At 48.7% G+C, this 27,356-nt stretch overlaps 1 protein-coding gene across 2 annotated transcripts in view; it reads left to right on the top strand.

The window, feature by feature from the left end:
* EXOSC5 (exosome component 5) overlaps positions 1–27,356 on the top strand; it is a 39,745-nt gene that overhangs the window by 11,674 nt on the left and 715 nt on the right. For both annotated transcript variants that reach the window (XM_081200685.1, XM_081200686.1), the window contains exons 4-5: positions 6,335–6,475; positions 12,644–12,733. In XM_081200685.1, coding sequence (XP_081056811.1) covers positions 6,335–6,475; positions 12,644–12,733 — 231 coding nt within the window. The remainder of the gene's footprint in view (positions 1–6,334; positions 6,476–12,643; positions 12,734–27,356) is intronic.

Here is a 27,356-nt window from a genome sequence, read left to right on the forward strand (position 1 = left end):
GGAGGGAGTTGCTGTGATTTGGGGGCCTGTTCTCCCCCCCCCCCAAGTTTCATAATTTATATCCTGCCTTGAGAACCAGGAAGTCATCCCAGCTCTGCAGATAAGTAATCCTGATCAGTAAACCTATCCGGCTGCTTGCTGCTGTGTGAGATATTTGAGGGATATCTAGGATTCAGTCTAGGATTATCAGCTGCATCCCAGATATCAGTGTCCCAGGGCAGCTAGGCCACGGGGTCGTAATTGGCAGATTTCCACCTGTTTCCAAAGTGGCGCAGTTTATCTGTTTGTTTCTTCCGGTGACAAACGACAGCGCTGGCGTTTCTGACGGGGCCTCAAATGTGGTGCGGGAGAGATTAACTCCGGGTGCCGCGGTGTTTTATCAAATCTGAATATACAGTGGCTCGGAGGGAATTAATGCAGTTTTGTTTGGAGAGCGGCGAGTGCTTTCATTTCGCTTGCGCTGAGGTTGTCTGCCTGGTTCCATGGCCCCTCCAGCCTGGCAGTGGTGGGGTGGAGAAACACAGAACCTTCTTCCCTGCCAACTTAATCAGGTTTCATTACCGTATTTTTTGCTCCATAAGACTCACTTTTCCCCTCCTAAAAAGTAAGGGGAAATGTGTGTGCGTCTTATGGAGCGAATGCAGGCTGCGCAGCTATCCCAGAAGCCAGAACAGCAAGAGGGATTGCTGCTTTCACTGCGCAGCGATCCCTCTTGCTGTTCTGGCTTCTGGGATTCAGAATATTTTTTTTTCTTGTTTTCCTCCTCCAAAAACTAGGTGCGTCTTGCACGTCTTAATAGAGCGAAAAATACGGTAATTAAGATTCCCGACTGGCTCTGTACCCTAACATTTGAGATGGAGGCTAATTTCCTCATCACATTTGCTTTGAGATATCCTGTGAGGCAGGAGGGGAGCCCTGGGAAGCAGGACTTGTGAGGAAGGCTGACTTGCCCCGAGCCATCCTGCAGCGAAGATGGAAGTTGAGTAAAGCACAGAGATGTCTGATGCTCAGTCCTTGGGGTTGCAGTAACTCTGTAGGGTTTCTCTGAAGTCTCCAGAGTCTTGCCAGAAACTGCTGCCAGTTAAAAAGGTTAAGGGACCCCTGACCATTAGGTCCAGTCGTGACCGACTCTGGGGTTGCGGCGCTCATCTCGCTTTACTGTCCGAGGGAGTCGGCGTACTGCTTCCGGGTCATGTGGCCAGCATGACTAAGCCGCTTCTGGCGAACCACAGCAATGCACAGAAATGCCATTTACCTTCCGGCTGGAGCGGTACCTATTTATCTACTTGCACTTTGACGTGCTTTTGAACTGCTAGGTGGGCAGGAGCTGGGACCGAGCAATGGGAGCTCACCCCGTCGCGGGGATTCAAACCACCGACCTTCTGATTGGCGAGCACCACCTGCGTCTCACCGCTTGCCAGTTAACCCTCTTGTAAATGTCCTGCCGCTGTTACGGAGCTGTTTCACACCTGAGAGCTAAATGAGACCGCTTGTGGGTGCAGCTTGGGAGGTGGGTCTCTTGGCACCCAGGAAGGCTGCAGCACATGGCAGTGCCGTCCCAGAGCCATGCACAGAGCATCCTTCCCCTGGAGTCCAAGCTCACCTCCTACCTGTTCTGTTTACCTACTGACGAACAGGGATCTTTCTAGCAGGCTTGCTGACCCTCTCCCCCTTTCCCATTCGCTGCTGTTGTTCGTACGCCCCTCTGAAGGAACAGGATGCTAGACTAGATGAGCCTTTGGTGTGATCCTGCAGGGCTCTTCTTGATTTCCTAGGCCTTCTCTTGTGGTACGTGACAGCTGCCAGTTTCATGAGGCCGTGCCTCCTCCACACAAGGATGGCAGCACAAGAACAGGGCCTTTTCTGCGGTGGCTCCCTGTTTGTCGGATTCTCTCCCCAGGGAGGCTCGCCTGGTGCCTTCCTTACATATCTTTCGGTATCAGCTTGGTCTCCGATTTCCATTTGTGCGTGTATTAAAAGACCCCCCTGCCCTGACGGCTAGTTCTTAGCCATGGCAGCTAAATGAATCCTCCGTGTTCAGAGACAGTTTACCTCCCCGTACCAGATGCTGAGGACAAACCGCAGGGAAAAGCCTGCGGTGCCCTGCTTGCGGGCTTTCCCAGCGGGGCATTTGGTTGGGAGCACAGGTGGCTAATCTGTGGCCCTCTGGATGCCCTTGGACTCCATCATCCCTGGCAAATCGTCAGGGATAATGGGAGACCAGCAACCTCAAGGACTGCCTCTCCCCATATAAACTGTTCTGGACTCTGCATTCATCATCTGAGGCCCTTCTCTGTGTGCCTCCTCCACACAAGGGTGGCAGCACAAGAACGGGGCCTTTTCTGCGGTGGCTCCCTGTTTGTGGGCTTCTTTCCCCAGGGAGGCTTGCCTGGTGCCTTCCTTACATATCTTTCAGTACCAGGCAAAAACATTCCTCTTTAACCAGGCCTTTGGCTGATTAATATTCTACAGCCTTTTACATGTTGTTTTTTTTGGGGGGCAGGGGGCATTATTGTTTCCTTGTTGTAACTGTTTACTTGTGTTTTTACCTTGTATTGTGAACCGCCCTGAAATTTTGAGATGAAGGGAAGTACAAGCATACCTCATGTTATGTTTGCTTCAGGTTGAGCAATTTCAGGTTGCGTCCTACGGCGACCCGGAAGCACCGGAAAGGGTTACTTCTGGGTTTTGCCCTTGCGCATGCGCAGACGCACAAAATGACAGAAGTGGCGAATTGCAACCTGCGCAGAAGCGGGTTGCGTTCCTTTCAGGTTGCGAACGGGCCTCTGGAACGGATTCCCTTTGCAACCAGAGGTACCACTGTATATAAATCAAATAAATAGATAAATAAGTCGGGAAGGTACAGGTGAGCCAGCCTCGAGGTAGATCTTTGGTGTGATCCAGCAAGACACTTTAGACACAGGATAGGCAATATCCCCCAGGGAGTAGGTTGGTTTGCCCCATGGCTTAATGGGACAATTCTGTGTGGCCTGTGCTTGTGCCCTTCTTCCCTGCCCCCTCGCACTGCGGGTAGCTATTTCGAGAGCCCGGCCTTGCAGCCCCCTCCTTTCTCCTCCCTGAGCTCCCAGATCCGGCCTCTGATTAGTCTCTTTCCTCCCAAGGCTTTTGCCATCTCAGTTAGTCAGCGCTGGATAACAAGAGCTGCCAGCCCTCGTTTCCATCTGCCACTGAGCATCCCATACGATGCTGGCTGATTAACCTGGAAATGCGGGATGCCAGGAGTGAGAGATGTTTTGGACTTCCCCCATGGCTCAGCCATTAAAAAAGCAAAAGCAAACACACACACACAAAAACACCACTGTTTGTTGGGGCCGTACAGGGAGGATAACTTTGTGACCTTGCAGGGAGGATAATATTGCAGAAAGGCGCCTCCATCCTTTTGCAGCCTGGATTAAGCCATCATTTGGTTTCTAGGGGGGAGGAGAAAACCAAAGGAGCTACCGAACCTGGGCCCGGCTGAAAATGGGGTTGGGGAAAGGCAGAAGCAGGAAACGGATGGAACCAGTTACTGGTTACTTGGGCGCCCTGGGCAGAATCCAGTCTGGCGCTAAGGAGATCATTAGGTCAGCATGAGGATTTCAGCCTGTGCAATGGAAAATTCTCCCCCTCTGAACCTGTCCTAGGGGTTGTCCTAACTCTTCGGAGCAGATTTGGGGAGGGAAGAGGAAAGGCCTGTTGTGCAGGTGGATATACTTGTGTTGATGGGACACAGCAAGCAAATTCCTCCTGGTCTCTCTACCCTTTTCCGCAGCCGATAAGCCGTGTGTTGGAACCAGGTTATGATCACAGGAGGAGAAGCAGGCATTTATGAAACCAAACGGGCTGTAGAGGTCACGAAATGTTTTCTACCATCCGCAAGCACACGTGTAAAGCTGAAATGTGCATCTGAGACCCTGCTTACCCTGAAACTAGGACAGAGGCGGTGGTATGATGTGTTTTCGTTGCTCCCACCATGCTTGACTGGGCTTGGAGAGCGAGACATTTTTCTGCGTTCTTCCAAGCTTCTTCGCCTCCCTCCACCCCAACCTTGTTAGGTCCAGAAAGAAGAAACTTGAATATAATCAATCATTGTGTTCGACTGGTTTATCTGCGCTTCTTCTCCATGCTGGTGGAATATCCTGTCTCTGGTTTCATAGAATTGTAGAGTTGGAAGGGACCCCTGTGGTCATCTAGTCCAACCCCCTGCAGTGCAGGAATCTCAACTAATGCATCTATAACAGATGGCCACCCAACCTCTGCTTAAAAGCTTCCAAGGGAGTCCGTTCCACTGTTGAAGTGGATCCACTCCTTGGTTCTTCGATAATTGGAGGTTGCCTGTGGCCTTCCTCGATTTCTTAGCAGTGCCTTTCCCAACCTTTTGCCCTCCAGATGTTTGCTGGCTGGGTTAGTGGAACTGACAGTCCAGAACATCTGGAAGGCACCAAGCTACAGAAGAAGGCTTGCTCTAGCAATTTGTGAAAAATATTTACTGCTGATACCGTAATGCCATTATACAGATCTATGGTTTTAAATGCAGTGTAAGGTAGTCTCTATGGGAGTATATTGTATTTAATTATGGGGTATCAGAGTTTTTAGGGGCTAACCAGGCTGGGATAGCTGGGATAGCAGGCTTGATGGTTTCTGAATGTCTGATGTAGATTTTCAATTTCGTTCTTCTGTATGGGACAATGACAGTAAAGATTATCGTATCGTATGGTGCAAGTGCATTTGGAATACTGTGTGCTATTCTGGTTGCCTCGCCTCAAAATGCACACGGCAGAGTTGGAAAAGGTTCAGGGAAAAAATCGACCGAAATGATCAAGGGGATGAAGCGACTCTCCTATGTGGAAAGGTTGTAGCATATGGGTCTTTTCAGTTTAGAGAAAAGGCAAGTGATAGCTGACATGATAGAAGCTTATAAAATTATGCACAGGGTGGAGAAATAGGATACAGGAAAGCTGTTTTTCTCTCTCTCCTAACACAAGGATTCGGGGACATAGAAGGAAAATGAATGTTGAAAGATTCAAGGCAGACAAAAGGATATATTCTTAACGCAGCGCATCATTAAACTGTTGATCTCGCTTCCCCAGGAGGCAGTGATGGCTACTGATGTATGTGGCTTTAAAAGAGGATTGGACCGATTCAGGGTGAAGGCTGTTGATGGCTTCTAGCCATGGTGGCTGTTTTCTGTTTCCGCAGCTGGAGACAGAAACACTTCTGAATACAGTGGTGCCTCGCAAGACGAAAATAATCCGTTCCGCGATTCTCTTCGTCTAGCGGTTTTTTCGTCTTGCGAAGCAACCCTATTAGCGGCTTAGCGGATTAGCGCTATTAGCAGTTTAGCGGTTTAGCGGCTATTAAAGGCTTAGCACTTAGCGGCTAAAAGGCTATTAACGTCTTAGCGGCTTAGGAAAAGGGGGGGGAGCGAAAAAAATCGCAAGACTCGCAAGACGTTCTCGTCTTGTGAAGGAAGCCCATAGGGAAATTCGTCTTGCGAAGCGCATTGAAAAACGGAAAACCATTTCGTCTAGCGGGTTTTTCGTCTTGCGAGGCATTCGTCTTGCAGGGCATCACGGTATTAGTTTCTGGAAAGCAAAGGAGAGGAGAGGAGGCTCTTGTTTATATATAAAATTGTTATTAGTTTTTTAACACATAATTTTCAACAGTAATTAAACATACTTTTACATCTTATTCAATTTTTTTGACTTCGGTCAATCCTGTCTGAAAATTTTCCAATCTAATCTCTTAGTATGCATTTCTTATCTTCCCTATTACATTTCAAACTCATAACCAATATCTCTTATCTTTTTCTACCTTGTAACACTTTGTATATTTCTCCATACAAAACTTTTTGTAGTCCTACTAGCGTAATTTGTTGATTACAGTTGCTCTTGAAATAATTCATATACTTCTTCCAATCTTCTGTAAATCTCTGGTCCCGCAGGTTTTGAATCCTTCCTGTCATTTTGTCGAATTCTGCATAGTCCATTAATTTCGTCTGCCATTCTTCTTTCGTCAGAATTTCTTCTTGTTTCCATTTCTGGGCTAACAATACTCTTGCCGCAGTTGTTGCATATAAAAACAATTTAACATCTTGCCTGTTAATGTCTTGACCTATAATACCAAGTCAAAATGCTTCTGTTTTTTAAAAAAATGTATATTTCAACATCTTTTTCATCTCATTATATATCATTTCCCTGAAGTTCTTTGCTTTTTTACATTCCTGCCCTTCTTACGTTCTTCTGTGTTGTGCTGTGTGCCGTTGCTGATGCAGGCTTGTTCCTGCCTCCTAAGGGTCATGGTTTTTTCCTTAATGAAACCTCTTCCGCTGTAGCTGCTAGCAAGCTGCTTGAATGCTACCTGCGTGGGTCTGATGGACGCAGGGCTACCCATGAAGTCCTTGTTCTGCGGAGTGACGTGTGCTTTGGACGCGGACGGCAACATCACCCTGGACCCCACAGCGAAGCAGGAAAAGGTGGGTACCCTGATGTCTCAGCAAGGGGGTGGGATGCCTTTGCACTTTCTGGTGGAAGGGAGTTCCAGAGATCAACGGTGCACTGATTTGAGGAGAGGTGGGAGGAGGAAACATGCCTTTTTGTGCCCTTCAGCTTGAAAACAAAAACAAGATGAATTTTAACAGGGAGAAATGTAAAGTATTGCACTTGGGCAAAAAAAATGAGAGGCACAAATACAAGATGGGTGACACCTGGCTTGAGAGCAGTACATGTGAAAAGGATCTAGGAGTCTTGGTTGACCACAAACTTGACATGAGCCAACAGTGTGACGCGGCAGCTAAAAAAGCCAATGCAATTCTGGGCTGCATCAATAGGAGTATAGCATCTAGATCAAGGGAAGTAATAGTGCCACTGTATTCTGCTCTGGTCAGACCTCACCTGGAGTACTGTGTCCAGTTCTGGGCACCGCAGTTCAAGAAGGACACTGACAAACTGGAACGTGTCCAGAGGAGGGCAACCAGAATGGTCAAAGGCCTGGAAATGATGCCTTATGAAGAACGGCTAAGGGAGCTGGGCATGTTTAGCCTGGAGAAGAGGAGGTTAAGGGGTGATATGATAGCCATGTTCAAATATATAAAAGGATGTCACATAGAGGAGGGAGAAAGGTTGCTTTCTGCTGCTCCAGAGAAGCGGACACGGAGCAATGGATCCAAACTACAAGAAAGAAGATTCCACCTAAACATTAGGAAGAACTTCCTGACAGTAAGAGCTGTTTGACAGTGGAATTTGCTGCCAAGGAGTGTGGTGGAGTCTCCTACTTTGGAGGTCTTTAAGCAGAGGCTTGACAACCATATGTCAGGAGTGCTCTGATGGTGTTTCCTGCTTGGCAGGGGGTTGGACTCGATGGCCCTTGTGGTCTCTTCCAACTCTATGATTCTATGATTCTATGAAATAAAGAAGGTGGAATTCGCTGGGCTTAGTCACCTTATCCTGGCAGGATTCAGTACGATCTAGTAAAAAAGATGGCCCAATGCTATCTGCGTTGGGGCTCCTGCGTTAATTGGGTAGAAGAGGAGGTTTTTGATAGATGCATCTTTTCAAGCGCCTGTCATAACTGTCAACTTACAGATTTGAAAATAAGGGACCAGTAGCCTAGAAAATAAGGGACCAGCAGCCAGAATAAGGGATTTTCAGAGCACAGATATGTTCAACTTCTGAGCCCCTCCGAGCCAAAGCAGAAAGCCCAGCCAGCAGCCAGCAGCCAAACGAAACCTCAAGCAGTGGTTCCCACAGCGCAAAGGGGATGCAGCAAGGAAAACCAGCATCACCTCTCCGCTGGGAAGCGCTGAGCAAAGGCGAGTCCCCAGGTAACGCGGCTGATTTGATCGGCACAAGGCATGCAAGCTCCTCCCCCCAGTCGTTCTTAGACTCCTTATTGGGTGAGCAACGCAGCCAAGCAACACAGTTGGAGCCTCCCTCCTCCCTGGTTGGCAGGGAGGGAGAGGAGCTGCTTCCTTTGAAACCTGGGAAATTTAAGGGACATCATCAATAAGGGACAGCAGCGGGATACAGCGCTGGGATAAGGGACTTTCCCGCCAAATAAGGGACGGTTGACAGCTATGGTGCCTGTATTGCTGCCCCTCTGAAAGATCAGGGGAAGGACGTAACCCAGTGGCAGAGCAGCTGCCTCGCAGGCAGGAGGTCCCAGGATCAATCCTAGACAGGGCTGGGAGAGATTCCTGCCTGGAACTGGAGAACTGCTGCCAGCTGGCGTAGACAATACTGAACTGGATAGACCAATGGTCTGGTTCAGTATAAGGCAGTCTCCTCTGCTCCTGAAATTGGGCTGGATGGTAGGTGGGGACTGGATGCATGCGACTGACCCCTGGACCACAGCATCCCTCCAGGTGAGTGCTGCCTACTAAGGGGAAGGAGGACTGTGGGCTCCTGAGGCGTTCTCAAAGTAAAGGAAGGATTGAACTCGTGATTAATAAGAATACACACAGAGGCTTGAACCAGCAAGACTCTGGGAAGGGTGCGTATAATAATCTTTCTCTCCACCCCCTGGCCCTGGTCGTTTTATTCACAAAAGAACTTTTTACAGAGTGTTCGAAAGAACCAATCAGATTCCTTCTAAGCATTTCAACAAACCCCAAGTGGGGAAAAGTTAAACTACCAAAACTAATTAAGCACACATATTTCTGGGGTAAGCAACCCCGAAGGTGATAAACAAGCAATATACATGATAAGAAGGAAGGCCAGGAGGACCGCGATCATTATCACCTTTATGTGAGATCTGTTTCCTGGCTCTAAGATTAACATCCTGGGATTAACATATCAGAAAGGCTACTTCGAAGAAGCTGCCCACTGTCTTTGATGACCCAGGATGCCTGCCTGTCTAAGTGGGTACGTGACTTGTCAAGCAAGAAAAATGGGCAGTAGAGGAAATGGCCAGAGATGCAGAGGGTTGTGGGATTTGATCAGAAATTATTGTCAATGTATCAATCCCAGTCAGCACAATGCATTCATCGTGGACACAATGGCTTGATGCATATTTTATAATTCCTCATAGTAATCCCACCTGACCCCACACTCTGGATATTTGCACTCCTACAGGCCCCCACAGGTGGGTCCAGTACTTGCGGGCAGCTGGCTCCAAGCATGTTCTGGAGATCTAGCCAGGCAGCTGGCACCCTTGCACCTCCTCTTTGGGGAAGAGAGTTTTGAGACTTACCTGCACGTGTCATGGTATAAGATAACCTACTGCTCTGGCTGGGGTTAATGGGAACTGTAGTCCAAAGCATCAGGGGAGAGGGAACCCAGTTGAGGAGAAACAGAAAAACAGAGCACCTGCGTTTCTTTGTAATAATAATAATAATAATAATAATAATAATAATAATAATAATAATAATATTTGCATCCCGCCCTCCCTGGCCAAGGCCGAGCTCAGAGCGGCTAACAAAAAAACAACACAATATGCATAAAAACAGACATCAATTAATTAAAATACATCTTAAAATTAATTCAGACAAGTTAAAATCTGGGCAGGTGGCAATTATCAGGTTGGAATTGAGAATGGTTGAAGAAAGGGGGAATGCAAAAGCCGTGAGAGCCAGACGTTTTGGGTTCTGGTTTCCCCACCATTGGCAGGGATATGAGGTTAGCCGTGAAGTCTCTAACCCTGGGGGCTTCTGGGATCCCACCCGCAGCAGTGGCAGGGGAGAAGGTCGTAGGTCGTTGGGGATCTCTGGCTTTTGGCTAGGCTCCCATTCACCCAGGTTGCCTTCACTCCCCGCTTGCCCTCCAGCAGGCGCACAGTTGGCCCAGTGCCACGTGCCACAGAAGGGATGCAGACCTATCGTTCGCTCCTTTATCTGCTCGAGTGGGTAATTGCTTATGGTGACCTGACAGGTCAATAGCTCTCTCTTTCTCTCTCTCTGCCTCCCTGTCCCCTGCTGCCTGGCCCTCGCTGCCTTTCCTAATGGCTTTGCTCCTTTTTATCGGCCAGCGGATTTCATCCATCGCCAGCTGCCTTCTCTACCCAGGGCTCCCCTTAATCAACTGCAGTTTGGCTCTGTCTGCTGCCTGCCCTCTCTTGAAAGCTTTCCCCAGAAAGATTGGGGTGGGCCCCCAATTCTTAACAAAGCACGTAATTTAGTTCTGTGCATTGCCAGCCCAAAGATGGCCTGTTTGGCTTGGAGACGGTTAGGAGCAGGGAGGAGGCTTGCAGATCCAAGTACCGTAGCATTCTCTGCCTGGATGAATCATGCAAGCCATTTTTTTTTAAAAAAATGCACCTTCCAGTTTTCTGCCGTATAACCAAAGGACATTTTCTCCATTTCTCATTCCAGTAATGCCTTGGGGGAAATTCAGAAGGTGAAGCCAATTAGGTGCAAGAACAATTTAATGAATAATTCCCAGTGTGTTTCAAATATCTTTATCAGGGGAAATTTATTCCACATTTAAATAGATGCAAAGTTGCATCTCCTTCTAGAATTTCGTTTGCAGGGGGAAGAGTGTCTCCAGGCATAACTGATGACCAATCCAGTCTTGAAACTGTGCTGTGTCTCACACAGTATCTGCAGAAGATTATATTTTTATATTCTGCAGTAATCCAGAACAGCACCCTAACTTTATCCTTAGGCAAGCACTGAATGTTTGTTCTTTTTAAGGGGGGGATCCCATCCTCTGTCACCCTAATTCTGAGGACAACCAGATGGTTAACTGACCCAGATTATGCTTTGTTATTTTCTTCACTTCTCCACCATTATATATCTGTAAATTGACTAGCGCAAAAAGTTGGTTACAAATTATAAGCAGTCACAAGAACAATTCACATAAGTAAATCAATTCAGCAGTAGAAACTAAACTGAATTAAATTGCTGAACATTTAAACAACAGCAGGAAAACAGCAAAACTTAAATAGGCCAGGTCTGATTTAATCAGCCAGATTCAGACAGCAGAACTTTGAGCAGGAAGCTCAAGAGAATTAAAATAGCCTTCCTAGTTGCCTTAACAGTAACAACTAAGTCACCAAGTGGACATTTTTGGGACATTTTTGTACAGTCACAGTTGCTACTGCAGAAAATGTCGTATCTCAAAAATGGCTTGAGAATGAGAGGTAGAAAATTAAAAATTTTAAAGTCATATATTCAGTTGCCCACCACACTTCTCAAATCTAGAGAAGCACCTTTGATGCTGATCCAATCAGGTGGGGAATTTTCATATGCTCGGAGGGCCAAGGCAGAGGGGGAAGCAAAGACCAGTTAATACACCTTTTTTGAAAGCCTTGTACAGCTTTCTACAACTTTTATGACAGGTCTGTGCTTGTCCCAGGAGCTTATGTTGGTCTGTCCCCACCCCCAGGAATACTCATAAGTAATGGGCCAGTTGCAATTGCAGACTGAGCTGTATTTCAGCCAGCGAATCTTGGAGACTAGACTTTTGCAATCACACACAGAGGTGGTTGTTGTAGGTAAGAAAATAATTAAGTTGTTTATGGTACAAATACATAACTTGGATAGAAAAGTTCCTAGTTCTAGTCTAGTCTAGAGAAGAGCAAGGTTTGCTCCTTTGTCCTCTCAGAGGATAGTTAAAGATGATCACTCATCTTGCGGTCTGAAAGAGGAGGAGGAAGTTGTGAAACAGGATGCAACCTAAGACATAATCAGTCTGGTTAGAGTGTGGTGCTGACAACGCCAAGGTTGCAGGTTCGAACCCCATAAGGGACAATTGCAGGGGGCTGGACCTTCCAACCAGTGATTCTATGAAATGAACAACAAAGAGAGAGAGAGAGAGGTCAGCTCAAGAGGTTAAAGATACAGGGATGGACTAGCAATCTGGAGGTCCTTAATGCTATCAGCTTTAATCCATTCAAAACCTCTCTTCCAACCCCCAAGCTTCCAACACAAAGTCCCTCCTGAGTTACAATACTGTATTTCGCTGTTATTATTTTTAACAAGGCTCTTTCAAAAAAGAAAAGAAAGGAAATATCTAGGGAAATGTGGAGGTAGGATTCAGTGCAACTACTTCCAAAGACATAGTAATTATGCCAGTTTAAAGTTCCTGTATTTAGGTTCCGGATGTTGTACATCTATTCCTTACCCACTCAGATCCCTTAACCACAAAATTTCTGACTGGGGCCCTGACCCCAATTTACCACCTTCTAGAGCTGGCTATGGGTCACGGTAAAGGTAAAGGGACCCATGACCATTTAGGTCCAGTCATGGCCGACTCTGGGGTTGCGGCGCTCATCTTGCTTTATTGGCCAAGGGAGCCGGTGTACAGCTTCTGGGTCATGTGGCCAGCATGACTAAGCCGCTTCTGGTGAACCAGAGCAGCACACAGAAATGCTGTTTACCTTCCCACCGTTTACCTTCTACTTGCACTTTGACGTGCTTTCAAACTGCTAGGTTGGCAGGAGCAGGGACCAAGCAACGGGAGCTCACCCCGTCGTGGGGATTCAAGCTGCCGACCTTCTGATCGGCAAGTCCTCAGCTCTGTGGTTTAACCCACAGCACCACCTGGGTATATTGTGGCTCTTATCACATCTAACCGCTGGCCATGTAGGCAAAGACCGCTGGTCCCGCAATATTTGGAGAGTCAGTTAGGTTTACCCATCCTGGCTTACCACCTCTGGATCTTGATTGTAGATCTGCAAACCTCAGGGCTTTTTTTTCTTCTTGCAGGAAGCCCAGTCGGTCCTGACGTTTGCCATTGACAGCACTGAGAAGAAGGTGTTGATGTCAAGCACAAAGGGGACGTGTTCAGTGGAGCAGGTAAGACTATAGTGGCCTGGCCCGGGCCAGTTGCATTGAACCTCAGCGAGCTCAGATTCCACACCAAAGGTTCTCTGTGTATTTACTTGTGGCATCTGTTTGTCAGAGTCCACTTTGAATAATCTTTCAGGAGCATTCACTGCAGTTGCAAACTCACAAGGAACAATTTAAGCAGGATACACGTGCATTTGCTGCCCGCCTCTGAATGTCAGTCGCTGGGAATCGCAGGTGGGCAGAACACAATTGAAGAAGGGTGTTGATAAGCTGCAACATGGGTAGGCAAACTAAGGCTCGGGGGCCGGATCCGGCCCAATTGCATTCTAAATCCGGCGTGCGGACAGTCCAGGAATCAGAGTGTTTTTACATGAGTAAAATGTGTCCTTTTATTTAAAAGGCATCTCTGGGTTATTTGTGGGACATAGGAATTCGCCCCCCCCCCAATATAGTCCGGCACCGCACAAAGTCTGAGGGACAGTGGACTGGCCCCCTGTTGAAGAAGTTTGCTGACCCCTGAGCTGGAAGGTGTGCAGAGGAGGGCAACCAAGATGATTGTTGTTGTTTCGTTGTTTAGTCGTGTCCGACTCTTTGTGACCCCCTGGACCAGAGCACGCCAGGCCCTCCTGTCTTCCACTGCCTCCCGCAGTTTGGTCAAACTCATGTTTGTAGCTTCGAGAACACTGTCCAACCATCTCGCCCTCTGTTGTCCCCTTCTCCTTGTTCCCTCCACCTTTCCCAACATCAGGGTCTTTCCCAGGGAGTCTTCTCTTCTCATGAGGTGGCCAAAGTAGGGGTCTGGAAACTAAGCCTTACAAGGAGCACTTGAAAAGGAGCTGGGTATGTTTAGCCTGGAAAAGAGGAGACTGAGAGGAGATATGAGAGCCATCTTCAAATATCTTAAGGGCTGTCAGATGGAAGAAGGAGCATGCTTGTTTTCTCCTGCTCTGGAGGGTAGCACTCAAGTAGGCTTCAAGTTGCAAGAAGGGAGATTCTGGCTAAACATCAGGACGCTAAGAGCTGTCCGACAATGGAACAGTCTCCCTCGGGAGGTGGTGGACTCTGCTTCATTGGAGGTTTTTAAGCAGAGGTTGGATGGCCATCTGTCATGGATTATTTAGTTGCATTGGGAATTCCCTTGGGGGTCCCTCTATGATTCTTTGACCTGCTTTTGGGCATCTGATTGGCTACTGTGAGACCAAGATGCTAGCCCATCCTTTAAGGGCCTGGCCTGGGCTCTTCTTAACATCCTTCTGAAAGCAACAGCTTGACTGATTTGCCCTCAGTTAATGAAAGCAAAGGGACGCGGGTGGTGCTGTGGGTTAAACCACAGAGCCTAGGGCTTGCCGATCAGAAGGTCTGCGGTTCGAATCCCCGCGACGGGGTGAGCTCCCATTGCACGGTCCCAGCTCCTGCCCACCTAGCAGTTCGAAAGCACGAAGTACAAGTAGATAAATAGGTACCGCTCCGCCGGGAAGGTAAACAGCGTTTCCGTGCGCTGCTCTGGTTTGCCAGAAGAGGCTTAGTCATGCTGGCCACATGACCCGGAAGCTGTACGCCGGCTCCCTCGGCCAGTAAAGCAAGATGAGCACCGCAACCCCAGAGTTGGCCATGACTGGACCTAACAGTCAGGGGTCCCTTTACCTTTTAATAAAAGTAAAGCAAAACCCCGAAGTAAATAATAGGAATTGTAGTTCAAAGCAGAGGATTCAGGTTGAGGGAGGAGGCAGCCTTTAAACTTTTAAGGCTGGTCCTCCCGGACAACAAGTTGCTTCTCTGGGCTGCAGACAAGCAGGCTTTCTGTGCAGAATTGCTTTGCCGAGGCTTTCAGGTGACCTCTCTGCTATAAACGGCTTCTCGGTTCCATTCCCATTCATTCTTGGTTCAGAGTTAATTTCCCATTCTTCTGCCTTCTTTGATCCAACCCTGATTACGCTGCTTTATTTATCCTGCGCTCTTAGGCACTTGCAGAAATACTTTTAGCAGCTGCTTGCTTGGGGGGTGATATTGATGGATTGCATTTATATACTGCTTTTCAGATAAGGCGCCCAAGGCAACTTAAAGAATAAAATGCTGTGTGTGTGTGTGTGTGTGTGTGTGTGTGTGTGTGTGCGCGCGCGCGCGCATTTCAAGAACTGATGGCATGGGAACCCAGACTTGGGCTGTCCTCTTCTGCCTCCTCTCAGGACACATTGAGCAGACCTGAGTTTATGGGATTCTGCTGCTATCCTGCACTGGGAGCACTTAGCAGCCTGGGATCTCTACACTTGGCAGTACCTTTTCAGTGCCAAGTAAAGACTTAAAAGGGGGGGGGGGGAGAGATCACCCTGGCCTGTTTAATTGTGGCTGTAGTTAAACCTTGGTGCCCTTTCTCTCTTTGTTAAGCTGTCTTCTCTATACAGTTCCCCTGGCTCAAAATAACAAGTGGGGAGAGAGATAGAGAGAGAGAGAGAGACTATGCTGCGTAATGGTTAGAGCATGGGTAGGCAAACTAAGGCCTGGGGGCCGGATCTGGCCGAATCGCCTTCTAAATCCAGCCCGCCAATGGTCCGGGAATCAGTGTGTTTTTACATTAGTAGAATGTGTCGTTTTATTTAAAATGCATCTCTGGGTTATTTGTGGGACATAGGAATTCATTTATTTCCCCCCCCCCAATTATAGTCTGGCCCCCCACAAGGTCTGAGGGACAATGGACCGGCCCCCTGCTGAAAAAGTTTGCTGACCCCTGGGTTAGAGTGTTGGACTAGCACCTGGGAGAGCAGGGTTCGAGTCCCCACTCCACCATGAAACTCACTGGGTGACTTTGGGCTAGTCACCATCTCTTAGCCTAACCTATTTCACAGTGTTGTTGTGAGGATGAAATGGGGAGGAAGAGGAGAAGCATGTACAGTACCGCCTCGAGATCCTTGGAATATAAAGGCGGTATTTAAATGTAATAAATAAAACAAGGAAAAAATTGTGGCATTAAGTTAAAACCACCAGACCACAAAGAGCCCCATTCTGATTGTTCGTGGGACTCTGGTCATCGCTTGGCCTGGATTCTGTACACTGGGTTGATAATAATAATAATTTATTATTATCACGGTTGGAGACCAGCTTACACTGGGTTGACTTCTGAGTGCTTTCTCCTTGCAGCCCTTGGGTGCCATTCTGTTCTTTCCTCATTAACATTCGGGTGATGGCTTTGCCGTGCCTTACCTTGTGGCAGGGTGTGTGTGTGTGTCCATGGCGCACTCAGGATGGAGGTGGTCTGTTACCATGGAAACTGTGGCTCAGGTGATATATTGCCTGGAGTCCCGGGCCCTGCTTCCCTCTCGCCCCTTTGCCGTGCCGTTTTTGCCAGTTGCTCTCTGTGGGGTTTTATGGTGCTTCGAAAGGGGAAAATGCAGCCTGCAGGATCCGCGGCGGCAAATGGCTGCTTCCCTAGGAAACTACCATATTTTCCACTCCATAAGATGCACCTACTTTTTAGCGGAGGAAAACAAGAAAAAAATATATTCTGAACGAAACAGTGGATGTATGATTTTTGTGGTTCATGCTGTGGCCACAGACATGATATGTGATTTGACGGTGAGTTTGGGGTAGCCCTATGCAAAAAATCCTGAGAATCCATGTGGATCCGTGCTTTGTAACCACATTTTTGCACCATTGCAGCCCCACGAAACAGTCGATGCATGATTTTTTGGTGCAGGCTATAGCCATGGACATGCTATGTGATCTGATGGTGAATTTGGGGTGACCCAATGCAAAAATCCTGAGGATCCATTTTACCTCCTCCCTCCCAGGCAGCCTCCTTTATCTCTAGAGCCCCTTATCTCCCTCCCTATCGCTTGCTGATCAGCTGCTCAGCAGCTTTGTTTCAACACCCCCTTCCCTCTTTCTAAGAAAAAAAGCATGATTTGTTTTTTGCCCCTGGGCAGTTCGGCTCCAGGGACCACGCATTCGCTCCATAAGACACACAGATATTTCCCCTTACTTTTTAGGAGGAAAAAAGTGCGTCGTATGGAGCGAAAAATACGGTAATGGCTGCCGTGGTAGTAAGAAAGAATATCAGTGCCACCACCGAGGCTAGAACTGATTCTGTCATTGCTCTTTATTGTGTCTGAATTCATTTAAGGATTGTTCTCCGCATCTTCTCTCTCATTATGGGATGTATGGGGTTGCAGCTGCCCTCAAGTCTTGACCCCTGAAGGCTAGCAGACCCCAAGCACGGAGCCCATTTGAGCAGGCCGGCAGCCAGTCGCTGTCTCGGTCGCCGAACATCTGGAGCTCCTGCTCCAGTCTCCTTAAATTGCTCTTGACAGCCTGTTTTGGCGGGAGCCTTGGAAAGCCGTCCGCCAGTCACGTTTATTGGATGTATCCATCTGAATTGGCCGGGCCATCTGTCCCTCCTCATCAATCACCTCTTGTTTGCTCTCCCAAGGCAGAAAAGTGAGGGGAGGGGGGATTTATTCATGAAAGGGGGGGCGATACAGGTATCTGCGTCAGGTACACAGGGCCTTCGAAGCGGGGCCTGTGTGAATTGCTTCCTCTCTTCCTCCCATCAGAAGACATTTAGGAAGCCGCTTAGTATTCCGGTCGTGGGCCGCAGAGTCGTTTCTCATTACTGTTGCCTCGGCCCTGCCAAACGGCTTGGAACGCCAGCCCGTCCTGCTCTAAAGGAACAATTATGAACGCTAATGTGCTATTGAACGGAGGTGGCAGCCAGGCGCCATTAATTAGACAAGTGTTTCTGTCGAGAGAAAGGGGGGGGAGCAGAAATTGCTTTTGTTTTGGGGTGAATTCTAATCAGTTTAGTGCTTTTTAAAAAAGAGAGAGAGAGAGAGAGAGAGAGAGAGAGAGGAAGATGCCGAAACAGAAAAATGCAAACTGTTATTTCCTCCTCTCCGAGGTTCATCTAACATATTGTGAGGCATCTTTTATGGTGAGAGTCGAGGAAGCGGAAAGTGGTTGCAATGGAGTTCCTTATACATGCCCCCCCTACAAATTATATCCATATAAGCCACCGGAATAATATTTATTATTCACCAGGAACCTTCACCAGGAAGTTCCAAGGCAGGTCAGACCGAAAAACAACACTAAAAACAAATGATGATTGCAACTCGAGATATATAAATATAGATAATATCAAAAACTAGGGTAAAGAAATATGTGTTTGGCATTCTCCAAAGGGTTCATAGCAAAGCTGTCAGGTGCACTTCTGTGGGGAAGGAATTCCATAACTTAGGGAAGTGATTCTCGGAGGGTGTGGCTCATCACATTGGAGAGGATGGCAAGAGTGGCAGGAAGATTCAAGGATGATCAAAGAAACATTTAATATTTCAGAGTGGTATGGTATTACTATAAAAGTATTTTTTTTAAAAAAAAATGCATAATATGGATAGGTACCTTTTCAAAACGAAAACAAGAGCATCAGGTGATACTGAGGACAATCCCAGTTGTGTTTTCCAGTATATTTGCTATCAATAAAAAAATTGTTGTGACGCAAGCAAATATTTATTCTGAAAGTGTGGCCCAGAGCAAAAAGTTTGAGAACTACTGATTTAGGGGCTGCCACAAATAATGGACTTTCCTGGGCTGCCACTCTCTGCCCCCCCGCCCCCCCCCCCCCAGCTTCTGAGGGTGGCAGAACTACCAAGAGGGTCACCTCTGCTTATTTTAACACCTGAGAAGAAGGTATCATAGAGTTGGAAGGGACCCCAAGGGTCATCTAGTCCAACCCCCTGCAATGCAGGAATTACAGCTAAAGCATCCCTGACAGATGGCCATCCAACTTCTGCTTAAATACCTCCAATGAACCTTCCAAGGTGGTCCGTTCCACTGTCAAGCAACTCTTACTGCCAGGAAGTTCTTCCTGTAAATGAAGAAGTAAAATTGGTTATGGTGCAGTGGGCGAAGGACTATCGATATAACATAAACAGATGGCGGAATGGGAACATTTATGGAGAAGGGAACTGAAATTTATGGCATGTTTTACTACAAAAGAAAACTTTATGAAGATGCTACATCAGATGGTACACCACCCCCAGCAAATTGGCCAAAATGTACAAAACCAACTCAAATTTAGGCTGGAGGTGTAGAGAGCTAGAGGGAACAATGTATCACATGTGGTGGGGTTGCAAAAAAAAAATTGAAATACCTTTTGGGAACTTAGATATAATGAATTTTTAAAAATGTTTAAAATAACATTTATCAAAAAACTGGAAGCCTTCCTCTTAGGTCAGGGGTCGGCAAGGTTTACCTCACACTGGGCCGGTTCACTCCAGTGGAGATGCATCTATGGGCCGGATGTGCGTCCGCGATTTCCAGCGCCACAGAAGCGAGTCCCCACGCCGTGCTGTGCCAGTTTAACGCAGTGCGTGGGGACCCGCCGAGCGGGTGGCTTGGTACGGGGGCGGCTCGTGGGCCACTTGTGGCCCATGGCCCTTAGGTTGCCTACCCCTGTTTAGGTATTACGGCATCAGCCATTCCAAGAGAGAAAAGGAGGTTTTTGTAGCAACAACAGCAGCAGCGAGGATGCTGGTTGCCAAGGGGTGGAGAGGAGATAAAATCCCATCACTGGAGAGCCAGTGTGGTGTAGTGGTTAAGAGCGGTAGACTCATAATCTGGTGAACCGGGTTCGCATCTCTGCTCCTCCACATGCAGCTGCTGGGTGACCTTGGGCCAGTCACACTTCTCTGAAGTCTCTCAGCCCCACTCACTTAACAGAGTGTTTGTTGTGGGGGAGGAAGGGAAAGGAGAGTGTTAGCCGCTTTGAGACTCCTCAGGGTAGTGATAAAGCGGGATATCAAATCCAAACTCTTCTTCTTCAAAAGATGAGTGACAAGTTAAACTGCTTGAATATATGGAACTAGCGAATATGACAGAAAAGATCAGGGATAGATCAACCCAAAAGTTTAAAAAGGAATGGGAGATTTATAGGCAATATTTAAAAGAAAATTGTCCCCATATTAAAACTTTAGAATGCAGCCAATCAGAAGCCGAGGAAGTCGTGTCAGACGTTTGGGTTCCAAAGAACGTACGCAAACTGGGACACTCCCTTCTGGGTTTGCGGCATTCGGGAGCCAAAACGTTCGACTCGCAAGGCGTTCAGGATCCAAGGTACAACTGTGTAGTGACTTGAGGGACAGGGAGGGCCCTCTGGCCCATGGCTTGAATGTGGCCCTCCAAGCCTCACCAGCTGACCGATGGGACTGTGCCCAAGCCGTACTCCATCTCCCTGAGCACCCCTCCTGCGAGCCCTTCTGCAACCCTTTACAAGCCTGGCAGGAAGGTGGAATTGAACTGTGCTCATTCATGCCTTTTGCTTCCCCAAAAGGGAGAGAAGAGGGGTTTGTAGGAAGCTCTTGCCTTCTGCCACAAAGAGCCCTATGGTACGAAGAGAGCCATGGTCTCTACGTTACTCCTCCTCCTTCCTGGGAGCCACTCCAGCGCCCCAGGAGCTGGGGTGTCGGCGGCGAACAGCACACAGAGCCAGCATCCATCAGCAGCTGCCGAATCCTCTGCTGGAGGAAAGTTTTGCCTCTCGCAAGAGCAACAGGCGGCAAGAGCACAGGCAATAAATAATTATGATTTACCTTCCATCGCCGGCATGAGCTCGGAGACACCAGCCGCATGCTAACGCTTCTGGCTTGGAAACCGTGCTGTGTAGAGGATGAGAAGGAAGGGAGGACAACGTTTCCCATCATTTTCAGCCGCAGCCGAGAGCTGCCTGGTCCCCGCAGTGTTCTTGTTCTGCCTCCTCCTTCCCTGCGGCTCCTGAGCCAGGCGGGTTTTGCTTGGCTGGCTTCTGCAGCAGCGCTTTAAATCTACTTCATAGGTGGCTGTCTGGAAAAAAACTGGTCCTCTGCTCACAAAAGGAGAAGGAGGTGATAAGCCCTTAAGCTGTGGCAAGGTTTGGGCGCAGGGGGTGAGAGACAGAGAAAGCAGAACAGTCCACCATCTAGCTTCAAAAAGTCACACACACACCCCCCCAATTATACTTCATCTTAGTTGTTGTGTTGTATAGCTTTAATTGATGGCTGTTGTCTTCATATTTCTATGTAAATAGCTTTATGAGGTTGCATTTAATGTGGGGTGTGTGCGTATCTTTTTCTTTTGCAGCCTCTCACATCCGTCTTTGGCCACACGCCCCTTCAAGTTCTCTCCATTGTTCTTTGCCATTTGTGGAAAATAATAATAATAATTTATTTATACCCCGCCCATCTGGCTGGGCTTCCCCAGCCACTCTGGGCGGCTTCCAACAAAATATCAAAATACCATAATACATCAAACATAAAAAGCTTCCTTAAACAGGGCTGCCTTCAGATGTCTTCCAAAAGTCTGGTAGTTGTTCTCTTTTGACATCTGGTGGGAGGGCGTTCTGCCTGGTTCCCTGTAACTTGGCTTCTCGCCGTGAGGGAACCACCAGAAGGCCCTCGGCGCCAGACCTCAGTGTCCAGGTAGAACGATGGGGGTGGAGACGCTCCTTCAGGTATACAGGACCGAGGCCGTTTAGGGCTTTAAAGGTCAGCACCAACCCTTTGAATTGTGCTCAGAAATGTACTTGGAGCCAATGTAGGTCTTTCAAGACCAGTGTTATGTGGTCTCGGCGGCCGCTCCCACTCACCAGTCTAGCTGCTGCCTGTCTTGGTAGAGTTGGAAGGGACCCCGAGGGTCATCCAGTCCAACCCCCTGCAACGCAGGAATCTTACCTAGATCATTCATGACAGATGGCCACACAACATCTGCTTAAAAACCTCCAGAGAAGGAGAGCCCACCAGTGGGAGCCCATTCCACTGTCAAACAGCTGTTGCCTCCACACAAGCCTTGCTGTTAGTTTTAGATCGCCCACCCAGCATATAGGATGGTCACCCCCTTGGTCTTTTGAACTTGTAGGGTCTCCATGCGAACCCAGCCTTATTCCATCGGCCCAGATCACCTCTTGCCACGTGTCCTGCACAGAATAAATCGCACAGAATTGTGGAAACTGGCAGAAAATGAGTGAAGACGAGTCTCGTTATTCGGGTTTCCTTGACGCGGGATTCGGGTGGCTTTGACACAGAAGAAGAGGAGGAGGAGGAGTTTGGATTTGTTATCCCGCTTTATTACTACCCGAAGGAGTCTCAAAGCAGCTAATGTTCTCCTTTCCCTTCCTTCCCCACAAGAAATTTACTTAGGGAAGTAATAGTGCCACTGTATTCTGCTCTGGTCAGACCTCACCTGGAGTACTGTGTCCAGTTCTGGGCACCACAATTCAAGAAGGACACTGACAAACTGGAACGTGTCCAGAGGAGGGCAACCAAAATGGTCAAAGGCCTGGAAACGATGCCTTATGAGGAACGGCTAAGGGAGCTGGGCATGTTTAGCCTGGAGAAGAGGAGGTTAAGGGGTGATATGATAGCCATGTTCAAATATATAAAAGGATGTCATATAGAGGAGGGAGAAAGGTTTTTTCTGCTGCTCCAAAGAAGCGGACACGGAGCAATGGATCCAAACTACAAGAAAGAAGATTCCACCTAAACATTAGGAAGAACTTCCTGACAGTAAGAGCTGTTTGACAGTGGAATTTGCTGCCAAGGAGTGTGGTGGAGTCTCCTGCTTTGGAGGTCTTTAAGCAGAGGCTTGACAACCATATGTCAGGAGTGCTCTGATGGTGTTTCCTGCTTGGCAGGGGGTTGGACTCGATGGCCCTTGTGGTCTCTTCCAACTCTAGGATTCTATGAAATACTCTGTGAGGTGACTGAGGCTGAGAGACTTCACAGAAGTGTGACTGGCCCAAGGTCACCCAGCAGCTGCATGTGGAGGAGCGGGGAAGCGACCCCGGTTCACCAGATTACGAGTCCACCACTCTTAACCACTACACCACACTGGCTCTCGGCTGGATCAAGCCAAAGGCCCACCTAATCCTGCGCCCTCTTCTCCCAGCGGCCAACCAGATGCCCGTGGGAAACCCGTAAGCGGGACCCGACGTCAAGAGCAGACTCTCCCCCTCCTGCGGTTTTCGGCAGCTGGTATTGCTGCCTCTGACTGTGGAGGCAGAACATAGCCACCATGGCTTCTGGTTTCCACTCCATTGCTTAAAGCACACCAGACATGGTTTTATAATAATGTAATAATAATTTTTATTTATACCCCGCCCTCCCCAGCCAAGGCCGGGCTCAGGGCGGCTTACAAGCAATAATAAAAACAAGTTGAATGATTACAACTTAAAAACAAAACTAAAATACAACATTAAAATATTGAAACATTAAAATATTAAAATGTAGCCTCATCGCAGGAGGAGAAGGAAAATAAAAAAGAAAGAGAGGGAGGGAGGGAATCAAATTTGCTCCCAAGCCAAAGGCCAGGCAGAACAACTCTGTCTTACAGGCCCTGCGGAAAGAAATCAGATCCTGCAGGGCCCTGGTCTCATGAGGCAGAGCGTTCCACCAGACCGGAGCCAGTGTTGAAAAGGCCCTGGCTCTGGTTGAAGCCAATCTAACTTCCTTAGGGCCCGGGACCACTAGGGTGTTGCTATTTATGGACCTTGAGGCTCTCCGTGGGACATACCAGGAGAGGCGGTCCCGTAGGTATGAGGGTCCTAGGCCGTGAAGGGCTTTAAAGGTCAAAACCAGCACCTTAGATCTGACCCTGTACTCCACCGGGAGCCAGTGCAGCTTGAACAGCTTTGTGAGGGGGAAACTACAGCTTTGGGGATTCCTCTGGGGAAGTTATTGTGCTTTTACAACCAGTGCTGAACGTACATTAAGGGTTCGGCGTGGATCACTGCAGCGTCAAAATGGGCGCCATGCATAGTGGGCAAAAGAAGCAAAAAAAATTGGTGGGGGGAGAGGTTTCTTTGCGAATCCTTCGCCTCTCCCTCCTCAGAGAGGCCTTCCTGGCACTTCGAGGCCTGCCCCTGTGCGTTACCGTGGCAGCCGAGACGCTTCAGAGAAAAGAGCAGGAGGGCTCACTTCCCTCTCCCGGCGCTGTGCTCCGTGTGGCGAACGTGCCTGCTTGCGGAACGCGCCGGAAGATTGATGCGACGTCGTATTGAGCGGGAGGACCGAGCCGGTTCCCTTATTTGTAGCCGTTTGTCCACGTTCCAGCTCTCTGTGCCCGTAAATCACTTGCCAGATGCAGCCGCCTCCCAGCGCACGCCTTTGCCGACAGGCGGGTTAAGACGCCGAAGCAGGAGCCGCTGCCGCTGCCACCCTGGCCCTGCCACATGTGTGCCAGGGCTGGTAATTGAGTTGGGAAGTCCTCGCGAGGGACCTGACAGTCCTGGCGGGCAGCTTGTCTGCCATGTCAAGTAGGGGAAGAGAGGGAGCTGAGATCTCTATCCTTGTTTTTGTGTGTTTTGGACACTTTCCCCCTCGCATATAAATGGACTAATTAAGACGCAAGGAACGTCGGTGGGGAGCGTGGCGGCGGCGGCTTTTGACCCCCCCCATTCTTCACAGAGGTTGCTGGGGGGGTCGGCGAAGCAGCGCTGAGGTTTAATTGGCCTCAGGGAGCTGGCGGGAGACGGGTAGCGAGGCAGGATTTTTTCCTTTCTTGCATCTGATTTCTTCTTCTCTTTCCCCCGCCCCCAGGGAAAGGCCTTTTGTTGCGCAGCCCTTTGATAGCTCCCTGCCTTTCGTCTCCCTACTGAGATCCTTCCTCTCATTCTCTCTCTGGACCCTTTCTCCCCCATATAAAAAAAAACCCCTCGCTTTCTTCTCGGCGTAACTTTTGTTCTCTTCCTTTCCCCTCTATCCTTGGTTTGCTTTCCATCTGCCTGGGGCTGGAATTGCCAAGCTGGCTGCGGGAAGCCAGTGGTGGGCTTTGCAAGAGCAGGCTTTGATTCATTCTGTCGGGAGCTGGGCCCTGCAGGCTGCCCAGGACCAGTTCCCATCGCTGCAGAGCAGGAGGTAGGCGGAAAATCAGCATGCACAGGTGTCAAGACTCTGCCCTGACAGAGGGAGCCCAGCCCAGGCTGGAGCTAGTAAAGGTAAAGGGACCCCTGACCATTAGGTCCAGTCGTGGCCGACTCTGGGGTTGCGGCGCTCATCTCGCTTTACTGGCCGAGGGAGCCGGCGTACAGCTTCCGGGTCATGTGGCCAGCATGACTAAGCCGTTTCTGGCGAACCAGAGCAGCGCACGGAAACGCCGTTTACCTTCCCGCTGGAGTGGTACCTATTTATCTACTTGCACTTTGAAGTGCTTTTGAACTGCTAGGTTGGCAGGAGCAGGGACTGAGCAATGGGAGCTCACCCCGTCGCGGGGATTCGAACTGTCGACCTTCTGATTGGCAAGCCCTAGGCTCTGTGGTTTAACCAACTGCGCCACCTGCGTCCCTAGCCTGGAGCTATATGTACATAAAACATGTGCTAGTACAGGGTTGGTCCTCCAGCATCGCCTGATTGCCAGGGGGATTCCCCTCAAAGCCAAATCTAGTTTCCCTGCTTTTGATCAGCAGTAGCTAGCCTTGGGACGTAATTAGGGCTGGGCAATATATTGATACATCATCACAAACTGGTTTAGAATCTGTATCGTGATGTCAGTTTCATAATTTTTGACCTGGCAATATATTACAAATCATGATGTGTGTGTGTGCTATGCAGAAATCATAAGGCAGGGAAAATGATGAAGCCAGCCAGTGTTCCTACAGAGCTCCATCCTTATTCCAGACATGATATATTGGTATATGACAGTGATATATCACAATGTTGAAAACCAGATAATCGGCCAGCCCTAGGCTCAGGGTTCACACCAGGCAGTGTGGGGCAGTGGGGCCACCCATTCAGGTGGCTGCAGCAGATCCGATCAGCCTCTTGCCTCTCCAAATCATCTCTGCATCATTCCAAGCTGCTGGCATTGCAGTGGGCTTGCTTGTCGAAAGATCCAGGTCCGGATCTTTTTCCTATCATGAAGGTGATAATGATTACTTATATTCACCTGTCAACGAAAGCAACTTACATTAAAAAAGCAACCAAAAAAAAAAATTCTAGTGGTAACAACGACAATAAAACCAGGAGTGAGCGAAAGCTAAAACACTAGTCCAAAGTACAGTATGTACTTTGGGGAACAAATCCTGCCCACCCCACTTAAAGAATGAGTACGAAAAAGGAGAGGAGCTTTTGAAACATGTCGCTCTGTCTGTCAGCCTAACCCAGGGGTCAGCAAACCTTTTCAGCAGGGGGCCGGTCCACTGTCCCTCAGACCTTGTGGGGGGCCGGACTATATTTTGAAGAAAAAAAGAAGTGAACGAATTCCTGTGCCCCACAAATAACCCAGAGATGCATTTTAAATAAAAGCACACATTCTACTCACTTAAAAACACACTGATTCCCGGACCTTCCACCGTCCGGATTGAGAAGGTGATTGGGTCAGATCTGGCCCCCGGGCCTTAATTTGCCTACCCATGGCCTAACCCACTGATGGCTACTGCTAATGATGGCTGCATCCTGGCTCCGGGGTCAGAGGCAACATGCCTCTCAAGGCCAGTCGCTGGGGGAGAACAGCGAGAGGAGGCTGCTGTGCTCCTGCCCTTGCTTATGGGGCCCCCTTCAAGGACCTGTGGGAAGGCAGGGGCTGGACCAGAGGGGCTTTTGGTCTGGCCCACCAGGGCTCTCCTTCCTTCCTTGGGAAGCTGTGATTCAGAGGTTGCCGGTCACTCAGGACTCCCTGCGAAAGTTTAGGCATGACGAATAGTCAATGGGCTTACTTGAATTATATCCCTGAAGGTGGGAGGAAGCTTTTAGGCGGATTGATGCACATCTGAGGACAGCTCCCTGTGATCCTGAGGCTGCAGAAGAGTCTCCTCAGTAACCTGTTCGGGAGCTACCGGTACTTAAATCTGTGCCTCCGGTGACATCTTTCTGGCCCCAGGTACAGTGGTACCTCAGGTGACAGACCCTTCAGGTTACAGACGCTTCAGGTTACAGACTCCGCTAACCCAGAAATGGTACGTCGGATTAAGAACTTTGCTTCAGGATGAGAACAGAAATTGCATGGCAGCAGCGGGAGGCCCCATACGCTAAAGTGGTACCTCAGGTTAAGAACAGTTTCAGGTTAAGAACGGACCTCCGGAACGAATTAAGTTCTTAACCCGAGAAACAACTGTATAGACTTACCTTCCCACTCCGAGGTGGCACTGTTTGGTTTGTGTGGCTACTGCATGTTTTTAAATGGGCACAAAACGCTTGGAAACCCTTGGCTAACAAGTCGAATCATAAGTAATAAAGCCATGGAAAGGAACATGGGGCTCTGGTGCATTGCTGCAGGGGAGAGTTTGCTGGAACCATCAAGGGCACGCACTGCCACTCGCCTGGCCGACACACACACACATCTGGGAGACGGGCAGGGATTGTTTTTGCTGCTATTTAGGTGCTTTGTAATTTATCGCCAGGCGTTATTTCAGCATTTGTTAACTTGAGATGTCTCTTTGGCCTACCAGTGTGGCGTTTAGTTTCATAGCTGTTAACGCATTGTCTTGAAATGTCGTACTTTGTGTTGTGTGTTCTTGTTTGGAGCACGGTTCTGCCATGGAAAAGCGGCCTACACACGATGATGGCGATGGTCGATTCCAAGGGCAAACCAAAACTGTAGGAGCTGGGGAATCTGAAACTGACTACAGGTTCCCTCGCAGAGAACTGCCTGCCAAAATCTCCGCCATATGCCACCT

This window comes from Podarcis bocagei (assembly GCF_964188305.1).
Source record: "Podarcis bocagei genome assembly, chromosome: 7".
Lineage (NCBI taxonomy): Eukaryota > Metazoa > Chordata > Lepidosauria > Squamata > Lacertidae > Podarcis > Podarcis bocagei.